This window comes from Biomphalaria glabrata, chromosome 4 (genome assembly GCF_947242115.1).
Source record: "Biomphalaria glabrata chromosome 4, xgBioGlab47.1, whole genome shotgun sequence".
In the NCBI taxonomy this organism is placed as follows: domain Eukaryota; kingdom Metazoa; phylum Mollusca; class Gastropoda; family Planorbidae; genus Biomphalaria; species Biomphalaria glabrata.
In genome coordinates, this window is record NC_074714.1 from 36,651,265 (window position 1) to 36,665,584 (window position 14,320).

General features: G+C 32.3%; 1 protein-coding gene across 1 annotated transcript; it reads left to right on the forward strand.

Annotated features, from left to right (window-relative positions):
- The first annotated feature begins 3,001 nt into the window (after window positions 1-3,001).
- LOC106054047 (kelch-like protein 24) lies at window positions 3,002-14,101 on the forward strand. Its single transcript, XM_013209757.2, has 2 exons — window positions 3,002-3,047; window positions 6,333-14,101. The coding sequence occupies exon 2, from the start codon at window positions 6,370-6,372 to the stop codon at window positions 8,137-8,139; it is 1,770 nt and encodes a 589-aa protein (XP_013065211.2). The 5' UTR covers window positions 3,002-3,047; window positions 6,333-6,369; the 3' UTR covers window positions 8,140-14,101.
- Window positions 14,102-14,320: the final 219 nt, after the last annotated feature.

Below are 14,320 nucleotides of genomic sequence, written 5' to 3' on the forward strand. Positions count from 1 at the left end.
TAAGTCGTCTAGATCTAGATTTGATAGGTCTCAAGTCTAGAATAGTCTAGATATATATATTATAATTTATATCGTACTAGATCTAGTAGCCTATATTATAATAAAACTAGTCTAGAGAGATCTAGCCAGATCTAGAATCGACTAGATAGTCTAGATCTATCTCTAGATTCTTAGCATTCTAGACTATCTAGATATCTATTCTAAGTCTAGACCTAATCTACTATCTAGATTAGATATGTTAGTAGTGTTAGACTACTTAGAGATTTATCCTCTGTACCTGTGATAGGCTTAAGACTTTAACTTAAAAGTTACGACCATTCCAATTGAATTTCCATGGCTACTGCCAGTGCCAGTGCTGGCATGAGTTGAAGAACATGTCATATGATATCAAGAAGTACAGCTCATATAATATTATCTATTATATTAATGAAAGTCTAGATTGACTAGACATAGATCTATAGTTCTATAACTTGTAGTATAACTAGATCTAATAACTAAACAGATTTAGATCTAGATCTAGCTAGCTCTAATTTGATCCACGTGTGTACGTTCTAGAGTGAAGACTGAATAATCCAGTTTGTGCCGAATATCTCGAGCTTAAAAGAAAGCTTCTTTTTCATTGGTCGAAAAAAAATGTTAACATGTATAAAACTTTTTTTTTTAAATCTAAATCTAGAAAAAAAAAAATAAAAAACGAATATGTTCCCCTTTAGATTCTATGTGTGATTAAATATTACTAGATGTAGATATATTTTTTTAGTGTGCACATTAAAAAATCAGACACACACACACATACACTATTTGATTACGAAAAGTCTGCATTGGGCCCTTACGGGTAAAACTTCACTATTCCAGTTAGGGATTTCCCCAATAAAACCCTAATTATTTTTTTTTTAAATCCTAATATTACTTACAAAAAGTATTCAAAGCAAAATTTAGCTTTAAGACAATTAATACTAAATTTTAAAACATCATAATATTGTTTTTTATTTTATAATAAAGATTTCATCATGTTGGTTCTGGCGTGATTGGGGAAATCCCACACCGGCACGAAAGCGGAAAGACGATAACGGCCCAATTACTAAAATCCCACACCGATCCGTTAACGTTTTTATAGGGGCGAGTGTAATAGGTCAATCTACCCAATGAAACCTTATTACCCCACACCGCGTTGGAATGGTTTTGATAGGGCTTTGTTTATAGGGCTGTTCGTTGATAAAAAAGAAAAAAAAACGCTACCATTATCGACATCGCCGTACTACTGTCTCATAATTAAAAAAAAACAACTGAGATAGAAAAACAAAGAAAATATGGGAACCTAGGCTTGGAGATTAAGCATTTATGAAAATTGTCCAAAATAACAATATACCCCATTGTTATATCAATTAACCGAGGGGATAATAACAACTGACCTCACAGACACCTTCAAGGCCCTTAACATTCCTAGGAACATCTTCGTTGCCTGTCAGAGGGCGGTACTGCTGCAGACCTGCCACATCACCAGAAAATTCCTGAGTGGAAACTGTTAAAGGGACTACGATGAATTTTGTTTCTCTTTAGCGAAACTCGACCCTGGCAGCGCCAGAGAATGACAACTCGTTCATTTCTAACATAATAATAATAATAATAATAATAATACATGGGGACAACATCGACAAGGCTGCTTCCTTAACATGGCTCAAAGCAGGTCATCTCTACCCTGAAACAGAAGGCTTTGTTACAGCAATACAGGACAGAGTAATCAGGACAAAAAATTACGAGAAGCATATCCTGAAACTCAATGTTGTCGACAAATGCCGAAAATGTGGAAATGTGGGCGAGTCGATTGAACACATTATGGCAGGATGTCCAGCCCTATCAGAATCAGCCTACCTAGGTCGCCATAACCAAGTTGCAAAGTTAATACACCAACACCTGGCTTTGACGTACAAATTGATCGGTAAGGACACTCCCCCTTATTATAAATACTCTCCGCAAGAGGTTCTCGAGTCTACTGAACATCTGCTGTACTGGGATAGGCCTATTCTGACCGACAAAACGGTAGATTTCAATCGCCCGGATCTGCTGTTCATCGATAAAAAAGAAAAAACCGCTACCATTATCGATATCGCCGTACCACTGTCTCATAATTTAAGAAAAACTGAGATAGAAAAACAAAGAAAATATGGGAACCTAGGCTTGGAGATTAAACGTCTATGGAAATTGTTCAAAATAACAATATACCCCATTGTTATATCAACCGAGGGGATAATAACAACTGACCTCACAGACACCTTCAAGGCCCTTAACATTCCTAGGAACATCTTCGTTGCCTGTCAGAAGGCGGTACTTCTGCAGACCTGCCACATCACCAGAAAATTCCTCAGTGGAAACTGTTAAAGGGACTACGATGAATTTTGTTTCTCTTTAGCGAAACTCGACCCTGGCAGCGCCAGAGAATGACTACTCGTTCATTTCTAACATAATAATAATACAGTTTATGATCTTTTGACTTGTTAATCGGAGTCGTGTTTGAAATATTGAGTCTATATAAATGTAGCTATATATATATACATTTAATGTTTGACAACAATTTACTACAAATAAACTAATTGTACATGCGAGTTAATATGGAATGAATCAATGGGGAATTGAACCCTCTCTCCTACCCCCACCTCCACAGGCTTAAGCCCATGGAATAAATGTTGATTTAATAATGACACTAAAAAAATATTTTCTTCTTTGTTAAACTTGACAATGATAAAGCATACATTGCTTAAATAAAATTGGCCAGAAAAGCTCAAAAGATGATTAATAAAGTAAACTTTGATTACGAAATAAGCAGTATTTACTATTTCCTTATTTATTTTTGGTTTCCAACTAGATGAACAATATTTTATCTAGATCTATATACTGTTTTACTATTTAAAAGTACATTTAGTATGTCTAACTCATTTGAAAATATTTATTTTACTTCAGGATTCGAGCGTTTGGCTTTTTTACCTTCTAGACAAAATCTGGTCTTCATGATAGAGGATATCGATTCTTAGTATAGCAGTAACTAAAATGTAAGACTAAGACTAGAATCAAGACTCTGAATTAGAATCTAGAGTCTTGATTTATTATTATATAGATCTAGAGTCTATATAGACGTCCAGATCTAGAATCCAGATTATTAAATATCTATAGATATTATAGCGATGTTACAATTTTTAAAGAATCTTGTTGTTGTAAAATAATGAATATTAATAATATTTTATTTATATTATGATCAATGACAATATATGAATATTTAGATCTACAATGTCTACATAGTATATAGATCTATTATCATTTATTATGATTTATGATATCATCAATTGATCAATATGATGAATAACAATTAACATTGATCATGTTGATGATTGAATATCAATATATTAATAAATAATATAATAATATGTTGTATTTTGTAGTTGTACTTTTGTAGACTTGAAAATAAGTTGAAAGTAAATGAAAGTTGAATGGTAACGTTATGGTCTTGCGCATGAAAATAAGTTGAAAGTAAATCATAAATGAACGTTGAATGGTTATGGTCTTGCGCAGTCTTGAAAGAGGATCTGATCATCATAGGCCTACTTGACTTAGTCTAGTGACTAGTGCGACTTAGTCTTAGACTAGACTAGAGCCTTACTTTTAGATAAACTAGATTTTATAGATCTACTATTCGGCTAGACTAGATTCATTTTTTCTATGAATTATATATGTATGATTTATGATTCCTGGTTGAAAGAATATAATTATAAATTTTTTATGTGTGCTTGTCCTTATCCTAGCAACCAAAGGGCACGATGTGATGAGATCTACTTATCATCTAGATTATTCTAGATCTTGATATAATTATATTATATATATATAGATCTATAGTCTATATATTAGATAGAAGTCTAAAGTACTCAGTCTACTCTACTGTCACTACTTTTTTTACTACATAGACTCACTTGTTGTGACTTGACTTTGTAAGAGTTTGTGCTGTGACTCACTGACTGACACAAATAAAGTAATGCAACTGTGACTATACACTCAACTCTGAACTCACAGTCACTCGACTGATTAGATGTCTACTAGTAAAAAATTTATTTAATAATAGATTCTAGAATTTGTCTTTTTATTCTAAAGATATCTGAGCTAGTATGTAAATAGGTTTAGAATTTATAAAATTTAATGAATCTAGTATGTAAGGCAGGTCATGAATAAATGATAGTATATCTAGAATATTTAGATCTAAATCTATATTATATAGATCCAGCTATTTGACTCGAAAGATAATGATATATATATATATATATCTAGATCTATAAGTCTACAAGTCTATTAGATATTAATAAAATAATATTTTATTTATAATAAAATTACACTTTATATATATATATATAATTATAAATATATATTATATATATCTAGATCTAGACTATTAATAAAATTTAATAAAGACTTGTATTACTAGAGACGGTTTTACTAAACCTGAGTAACATTGTAAACATATAAATATAATATATATATCCCATATATTTTGTTTTAGATTAGTTACCTAGACTCTATAGAGTTTTTGTTCCAATAAGAAGATTCTCACTACTAGATTAAATTTCAAGAGTAGACATCATTTTGTCTTCTTATCTTATAAAATACAGATTCTATGTTAACATGTTACTTCAAAAGATGATTGCATCCTACACGTGTCCTTGCCCTAGGTCATAGTCATGCATGTTAATCAATGACTTTTAAACTCTCCCTAGTCTGCAAGGCAACCCAGTTCACACTCTAATAGCACTAAGGAAGAAGGAGGATGTGTACAAATTAGTCCTAGCATATAATGTAATAAGAAAATCTGCCTTTATCTTTGTGTCTTTCTGAGTATCTTATTAGGTTTTGGTTTTGTATTTAAAGATCATGGTTTGGCAGTGTTTTACTTTTTAGTCTTCTATCCTGAAGGGTCGCTAAATTTAATGATTTTACTAATGGCTTAAAGATGTTACTCTAATCAGATGTAATAAATTTGTTCGGTATGAGTCTCGATGCACTATATTGTGTCTGTTCTAGTTTCTTTTGTTTTTTTGAGTTGAGGGTTCCCAAACAGAAGATGCAGATTCTATTATTGGCCAAACCAAGGTTAAATAATAATTTAGTTTTATGTACTTATATTTGAGTTGAAATGTCTAGGCTGAAAAGATTACTTAAACATGAGATAGAGGGGATTCATATTATGTGTATATGTCATTCCATTTAAGTTAATTTAACATTATTTTTCAACAATAACATACTTACACACTTGTAAACCTACATATATATATCTAGTTCTAATAGTTCTGTAATACATATTATATATATATATATAATTAATTTGTATATATATATATATATATATATATATATATATATATATAATATATAAATATTCCTCTAATGGTGTATTGAAAGACAATTGATATGCCCAGATGAATTACTGGTTTTGGTTTCTTCTCATTGAATGGGGCGGAATCTGCTGTGATTAAACAAGCTGTTTCTTGAGTGCCTTAGAACTCACTGTCCTATCTTGGGCAGTTTCCTCCCTCATTTATTCATTGATGTACTGCAGTCCTGAGATCCGTCTCTCTTGACATCTCTGTAGGCATTCCTTGAGTGTGACTCTTAACAAGCTCAGTATATTAGTATTTATATAAGATGTCCTTCGATTTAATATATACATATATATATATATATAATATATATCTTAAGTCCTCATTTTTTGTAGCAGCAATTAAGAAAAAATTAATGTTTTCTTAAAAAATGTAGAATATAAACCTATAATAATAGATTTAAGAATAGAATACTATTTAATCTTTTTAAATAGATGGTGGAGTCTTGCCATTGAACAGGTCTATATCTAGTACTAGAATCTATTACATTGATTTCTAAAGCCTTTTTTAATTGCCTAAGAAAATTAGTTAGTTCTACAAATATTAGTCAAAATTAGAATACATAAGATCCAACACTTAAAAGTAACAATGAAAAAAGCAACACTATAATCACACCAGGTGTCAGTGGATTTGTATAAAAGTCATTTAGACAATAGCCACTTTCTGTAATCCTCTGTTCTTCATTTTAATTACAGTACAAGTATTTTTATAAAGCTTGTTTTTTCGTTAGTAGCATTTAATGCTCAACAGGTCTTTTAGTTTGCCATGTGCTTCTATTTTTTGTGTAAATAATGCATCCCAATTTAAACAATGTAAATATACTTTCCATAATATAAGCAAAAATATTAAAGAATTTGTTTATATAAGGTGTTAATTACAGAAATTAAATATGAAATTTAATAAATTTTTTATTTTTAGGGATTGATTGGGATAAAAGTAGAAGCAAGAAACAACTATGGAAGGTGCTTCCTCATGGCTCCAGCAGTACTATCATGCTATGTCTTCTGGCATGGAAAGGCTGTACACATCTGGAGCCCACACAGATACTACCATCATTGTGGAGGAGAAGACCTTTCAGTGCCACAGAGTGATCTTGTGTGCCATATCTCCATACTTCGATGCCATGTTCTCATCCGGAATGAAAGAAAGTGTCTCTGGGGTCGTCAAAATTGAGGGCACTGACAGTTCTGTGTTTGAATCCATTCTAGACTACATTTATAAAGGGTCAGACAGTGTGAATGAAGATAATGCTGAAGCCATATTAAAGGCAGCTTGCCTTCTTCAGATGGAATGTTTACAGAAAAGGTGTGAGGAATTTATCTGCAAAACTCTGACAGTCACAAATTGTTTTGAAAGGTGGCGATTAGCTATTTGGCATTGCAGCCAGCACCTCAAGCAACAAGCCTGGCGATTTATAATGACAAATTTTGTGAAAATATCACAGCAAGAAATTTTTCTTTACTTGGAGAAAGAGGAACTAATATCTGTAATAAAAGATGATGACCTGAGCTGCCCTAATGAGGAATTTGTGGTTGAGAGTGTTCTCAAATGGTTTCAGCATGACCTTGAGGTAAGAGGTCAACTTCTTGGAGATATTTTTCCATACTTGAGGCTCCCACTGACGAAGCCTCAGTTCTTGATTGACATCTTGAGAAAATATTCTTTTGTTAAGGAGCATACTGAGTGCCACATGTACATAGATCATGCTAAGAATTTTCAGCTTCTGCCAGCACATCGTCATGACAGCAGCAGTCCCGTCACATCATACAGGACCACTTCTTTATATGAGGATGTTCTTGTAGTGATCTCTGGAGGTGAGTCACCCAGGCCTCCATACATCAGATCTAAAAATGTCCTCGCCTTTGGATTTAATAGTCGTAAGTGGTTTCGTCTTGCACCTTTACCATATGATCCTGGCATTGAATTTGCAACTTGTGTTCACAGTAATGACATATTTGTCACAGGCGGTGGGTTGTACAAACATTGCTTCTTGCGGTATCGTTCAAAGAAGGACAAATGGTCACAATGCCGCTCAAAATTGAAGAACGGTAGACGGCGGCATGCTATGGCAGCTTGTGGCAACAAAATCTATGTTATTGGTGGTTACAACAGTGAGTTGGAACAAGGATCTAAAGTCCTTAGCTCCATAGAAGAATTTGAACTTGGCTGCAGTGAGTGGACAGAGGTGGCCAACCTGGTAGTGCCAGTTAGCTCCATATCAGCAACATCTACCAAGGACAAGGTTTTAATATTTGGTGGTGAGACTAATGATCGCACAGATACAGCTTCCATCCAGTGCTTCGACACTCAGACCCATACAACCAGTGTTATAGCTCAACTACCTATAGCTTGTAAATTGACAAGGGCCACTGTATGCAACAGCTGTAGTTACGTCATTCTCTACAACGGTAAAATAGTTCAGTTTGATCATCGTACAGATTTAGTGAAGGTCATGGGCCACATACAGAACTTCGATTGTGTTCATTACGGCCTAGTCCATAGACGAGGTTGCTTGCTGCTCCTGGGTGGTCAAAGAATTATACCAGGTCCTAACCCGGTTAGAGCCCTTGTGGACACCATGCTTCTTTATGATGTGAGAAATCAGAGGGTCATAATGTTGAATGATAAAATTCCTACACCCAGATTAGTTGACAGTTGCGCCAAGGTAACCATTGAGAAAAAGTTTTTAGTCACAGAGTTTGTTGAGACAACACAAAACTGTTGAGTTCAAGTATTATGTGTGAATTCTATTATTAGCGTATATCTTAAATTATTTATTTTAGTCATTTTCAGAGGGTAAACTCCACTTATTCTAATCCAGTAATATTTATATGAACTAATCTCTTTTGTTTAACAAATAAAACCTACTTTAAAGATTGGTCATTTAAATGAGATTAATTCATTAATTTTGTAGCAATGTTGTGTGTGCAATATATATATTTATGGGTTCATTGAAATCCTAAACAGTTAATGCATTTGTATTAAAGTTGCTTAGGAATAATGTGATTCTATTTATTATTATAATGAACTTAAATATCATAATGTATTTCTAATTATTGCTATAAAAAAATAACTACTAGATTATAAAACTTTTTATAGCGCTGTTGTGTTTTAATTACTGTATTTTCGCACATATACTGCATAGGTGTATAGCCCACCCACGCTTATATCCCGCACAAATTACATATAATAATTAAAATAAAAAACTTATAACATGCACCCATATAAAACCCCCAACCCCCTTGACTACCTGTAAACTACCGGTACATAAAGTTGTTGCTCATCAGATGTCTGACCCTCGAGATGCAATTGTGTTCCAGTTGTTGCCCCAACAATCAATACAAAGAGTGCAACATGGGTGGGAAATATTAGCAGACAGTCATATCTGTAGTGTAAGTATCGACAGAAAGTCCTTGACCCGTGAACCCCAATACTGAAGATCATGATGAAGAGTTGATTTAGGACCCAATTGCTGCTGCCAGCAATGAGCATGCTTCGCTTATAGCTCATACAAGTTTTGATGGCTTCACTAACTATAGCAAGGACAGTGGCATTAGTAAGACTGGCGATTGATTTTGAATGTAGTATTGCATGCATCATAGTCTATACCAGTGGTTTCCAAACTTTTTTGTCTCGTAGACCCCTTGCCATGTTTTCTGCTTTTCGGTAGACCCCCTGCTAAATTTATATTGCATTTTAGCACATTCATAAACTAACTTTTTAAACTAATTTCTAACTGCAGTGAGTCAAAGAGTGAAAAAGTAATGTAAAGCTACATCATAAGATAGAGAGATCTATCTTTTTTTTACAGATAGAATTCAAATTTAAACCTATTAAAATAACAATTAATATGTTTTGCTGGAATCACCACGCACATTGGAAATGTTGTGTTTTTTTTTTTTTGTATGTTCATCATCTGTTTTTACGGATATTATTTCATACAGGAATTCGTTGTTCTATGAAGTAGTCCTTCAAACATTAAATATTAATTTACTAATTTGCCTTATGTATTATTGTAAAAGTTTTCGCAAAGAGTTTCTCATGTATTTGTTGATCTTTCACGTTTGGCTCAAATATTGGGCTTGCGGAGCTGTTTTCACTAACAGGAGAAGGGGTAAATGTGAGTAACTGGAGCCTAAACCAGTAAGCTTCGAGCAGGAGGGACTCATTAGCCATGGCTTGCAGCCCACCTAGCCGAGGGAAAATAGAATACAAATCTCTGCTGCTTTGCAGCTATATGCCCAAACATGGGAAAGGTTTCGTGGATCAGCCCTGGGGAAAAGATATGAAGCTGAAGACCATTAGGTAGTATGCAGCTTTAATGCTCATCCCACATTCCCACCAATGTGCCCTTGAACTGTAGTGTTACTAAAAGAAATTCGTTTCATAATATCCAATGAAGGTTTGTGTAAAACAGTTTTTAAAACTACTTCAAAGGCTGGTAAAATCAATGTTTTATCTATAGTTTGTTTCCGTATTTGGCTATAGGTAATTGGTTTCATATGATCATAAAAAGGCTCTTATTATAGACAATCGCTTATTTAACAAGGAAATAAATAATCAACGCTTTAAAATCAAGATTTCTTTTTGTTAAACATTAGTTACATGTAGACAAAATTAACTATTTAGATTAGTATTGAAATTAAATCATACTATTTTACTTTTGATTGAGTAGATTAATATTTATAACTATGGTATAAATCATTTATAAGTGTTTGAAAAAATGAAAATTTAAGTCATAGACCCCCATGGACATCTCATAGACCCCCAATTTACTATTTCACTTTCGTAGACCCCTCGTAAGTCTTCGTAGACCCCTAGGGGTCTATATAGACCACTTTGGGAATCACTGGTCTATACATTTCAACATTTCTGGTATCAGCAAATTAGCTAAGTTGCTTACCTACTTGTCACTTACGATCGATTACTGGTTTTAAAGATTCTCTGCTCTATTGGTACTATTGGTTACTTGAGGTCTATAATGAGATGTTCATAAAGCTTCCCAATGTACATCTCACCCACACAGCGAACTATAGGCGGTGTAAAGACCCACCGGTATTTCAATAGTTTCTGTTTACATGCTATGTTTATGGGTGAAATAAATTTTGTTAACCACGCACCTTTGTATACGTTGCACAGCTGCCATTTGTTTGTAAAAATGTATAACCTGCAGGTTATGTGCGAAAATACAGTATTGCCTTATTTGTCTATTCTGCTTAAAAATAATTTTGAAGTTGATTGCTTCAGTTATCTTGGGAAAACGTTTTCTTGATTAGCTGATATAGAATCTAGTCTAGATAAGAAACTAAAACATTTTTAACTTTTAAAGATTATGGTGGTAAAGAATAGTTAATACATTATTTACACATATATGTATTTTTATAAATGTATGCTTATTCAAAATCTGTGGAAGTGGCCTAGGACTGATCTATGGAGAGAGCTTGCTGCTTAATGTGCAGATTGTCATTGGGAGGACCAAAGTCTTAAGTCAGAAGTAGATCAAGACTATTAATACATAAACTGTGTTGTTAAGTCATCAATCTGTTTTAAATGTCTTTCAAACTGTCTTATTATATTTAACTTAAATATGTGTCATTAGATGACATTCTTAAAAAGACATATATGAATCTGTGTTTAAATAAGGTGCATGCTTTAACTAAATTCATAAAAACAAATTATAACATTAATAACCTTAGGCATAAGATGTACAAGTAATTTTCTTTTGAATGCTTCAAAATTGTTCTACTTATATCTGAAGGTTTCACATTTGTGCCCTGGTGTAGAAAGCTAACCATAGAAATTATATTATGTGTTTTGAGTGGGTTTTTTTTGTATAAAAGTATTGAAAGTCTTTTTTAAAAAACTGTACCTATTTATCTATGCTTTTTTTTAATGTTAAAACAAAAAAGATTTAATTACAGTTATCATTCTCAAACCTTTTTTTTTTCTTCAACTGGAAATAGAAGCTATGGAGATAAAGATATTTGTACATAGTTGTACTTTCCCCCCAACACCCTCATTGACCAAAGAAGTAGCTGAACTTATTGTGATCTGCCCCATAGAAACACTAACAAATTGTTTGAGTGATAACCTTAATCTGTTTACGTTTTAGTAGGTCTGAGCAGTATGTTTATATATATATTTTTAAAATTTTTTTTTTATTGTTAAGAGCTTGTCTGATTTTTCTTATTTATGTGTATATTTATTAATAATTATTGGATATTCTATAGTCATCTTATTTCTATGTCATAACACAATTGTTGGTACATGTTTTTCAATTTTAACATTCTGGTGATAAATATCTATAACCTGCTACCCTTATTTTCTGTTTTAGTTTAGTTACAAGTTTGGTTATCTTCTACATCTCATTTTAACTGAATGAACTAATCAGCTAATCTTAGAAAAAAATTATTCTAAGGAAATGAATGTAGCATAATTTAAAATTATAAGTTAAATCTGTGAAACTTATCAGTCTTATTGTTGACTTGCAACAATCTAGTCAAATGTTCAATAATCTAGCAAATGACTGCATGCTGCTTTTTTCATGCTGCCTTAAAAGATGTTCAAAAGTTATTTTAAATAGGATTTTAAGCAATAATTACTGATTAGAAAAGTGAACAATTCTAAGCCATAATCCTGAGCCAAAGCAGTTCAGAACCAGTTCAAGGCAAATCATCAATGATCTTATTCAAAACTTTAAGATAAACTCTGCATTATTCTTTTCTTTGATATTAATAAAAGAGAAGGTTAGATTTGATACCATATCACAATTTGTTTTTTTTTTTTTTTTCAATAGAGACTGTTACTGAATAAAATATCACTGCCTTCTTTATTATGCTGCATACTACTCATAAAGGCTGCACATTTTTGTTTCTAAAGACACACACACAAATTATGATAACTCAGCTTTTGCGAAAACAAAAAATCTCCTTTAAAATTTACTTGCTCTCTAAAGGCATTCTAAGTTTATAGATCTATGATTATGAATTTATAGCTTTGAATATTCACTTTCATATAGTTTCCACCAACCAATGGTATATTCTTCAAGTTTTGAAGGTATCTCTATATTATATATATATGTATGTCAATGTCCATTTTATTTTTAGTTTGTTTAAAAAAAAAAAAGGTAATTGTGACTCATTGGCATGTTTGAAAGAAGGAATGATACATAACTCATAGATGTAAAGTGAATATGAAGCCATAAAATAAAAGATGGCACTTTCAGAATAATTGTACTTTCTACACAATATTGTTCAACTTTTGTTAATAACTTGTATAATTAACTTTTATTATACATTAATTTTTTTTAATACATATATGTAGATTAGATGGTTAATGGCTTGTTAAACTATTGGCATTTCATGGGTTTTGTTTTTACATATTTTTGTTATGAGCCAGTATAACAAAAGCTCATCTTTATTTTCACATTTAAAAAAACTACTTAATTTGTAGTGACTGTTGACAGTCTACTATATTTTAAAATGACATTGTAGAAAATGCATTGAGCTGTTAAATTAATTGTTCTTTGAAACATGTGTTAATTTGAAGTTATATTCTTGGATATATATGTACTACATTTCCTAACCCAACAGTGTCACTCAGCATTGGACATGCATTAAGAACTAAAAGCACATTTTGATTGGCTCCATGCTTTTAGTTTTCAATACCACAAAAAGAAAAGTTTCCTTTTCAGGCCTTGTGGTAGATATTGTAAAGGTCATATTTTTTTGTGGCCTATGGTTAACGAGGTTGTCATGCGGCCAGCACAACGACCACCAATCGCCTTAACTTTTCCCCAACTAATGTCAGGTACCCATTAGAGTTGGGTGGACTCAGAGGCTCCCAAAAATCCTGAAATTAAAGGTCAGTCTTTACAACAATTTGAACCCGGTACTGCTCAGCCACCGCACCTCCATTTTCAATACCATAGCTCTAAGATTATTGAAAGTTGTTTAGGGCACTAAAATTTTTTATTTTCGGATTCTTCTTTTATCCTCTGTCTACTAAATAGCTTATAAAGATACCAATGTGATATTTTTTGAGATGCTAGGTTAATGTGATAGATCTGTTGGTGTATGTACATTGAATAATGTACTTTAAGCAATTTTTTTTTTTTATTGCATTACAATATTTGATGTTAGAATATCAGAATATTAGTCTGATTTTTTTTTTTCTTACTTTTGACTTTCTGATTTAGTACTGAAGTAGATTTTTTTGTTGTCACTTCGGTAGATATCATTACTAGATAATTTTTTTGTGTAATTTTAACGATCTAAATAAATATGTAATTTGACTTGGTGTTAACAGCTATTCAATCAATATTATCAATGTGTCTATTTTTATAAAGATTCAATAAAATATGTCAATTCCCCAGTTTCCTTCTTAAGGATAATACCTTATGGCACATACTATCAGTATTATGTCACATATGACAGAATATTTAAACTGCTACAACCAAAGCATCTATAGCAAGCTATACGAAATAGGACATGTTTAGAGATCTTGAATTTTGTTTGAATGCTCTGCTGTGATTTCATGCCATTTCCTACCATCCAAAGTGTTGACTGGTCTTCTTTCTCTCAGCTTTGCTTGTTGGACTATTGTTGATGTTATACACACAATCATTTTATGTAGAACATTATCTGGCTCTTGAAGCAATGCAAATAAATGCTATTTTAGGAGCAACATTCAGATGTTTTGTTTTCCTTCTATTCATAGTTGATTTCTAAATACACAGACTTGAAAATATCATGATAATGACTATATAATAAAACAAAGTTTCAATAGAATCCTTGTCTATATCAACATGGAACATTTCAAACAGTTAATAATGTATTAGTGAACTTATTAGCAATGTATTAGATCTATGTATCCAGCCCTCTGGTATTTTTTGAACTTAAACATAA

Bases quoted from the DNA above. Each gene is read 5' to 3' on its own strand.
- LOC106054047 (XM_013209757.2), top strand. From the start codon at position 6,370: ATGGAAGGTGCTTCCTCATGGCTCCAGCAGTACTATCATGCTATGTCT.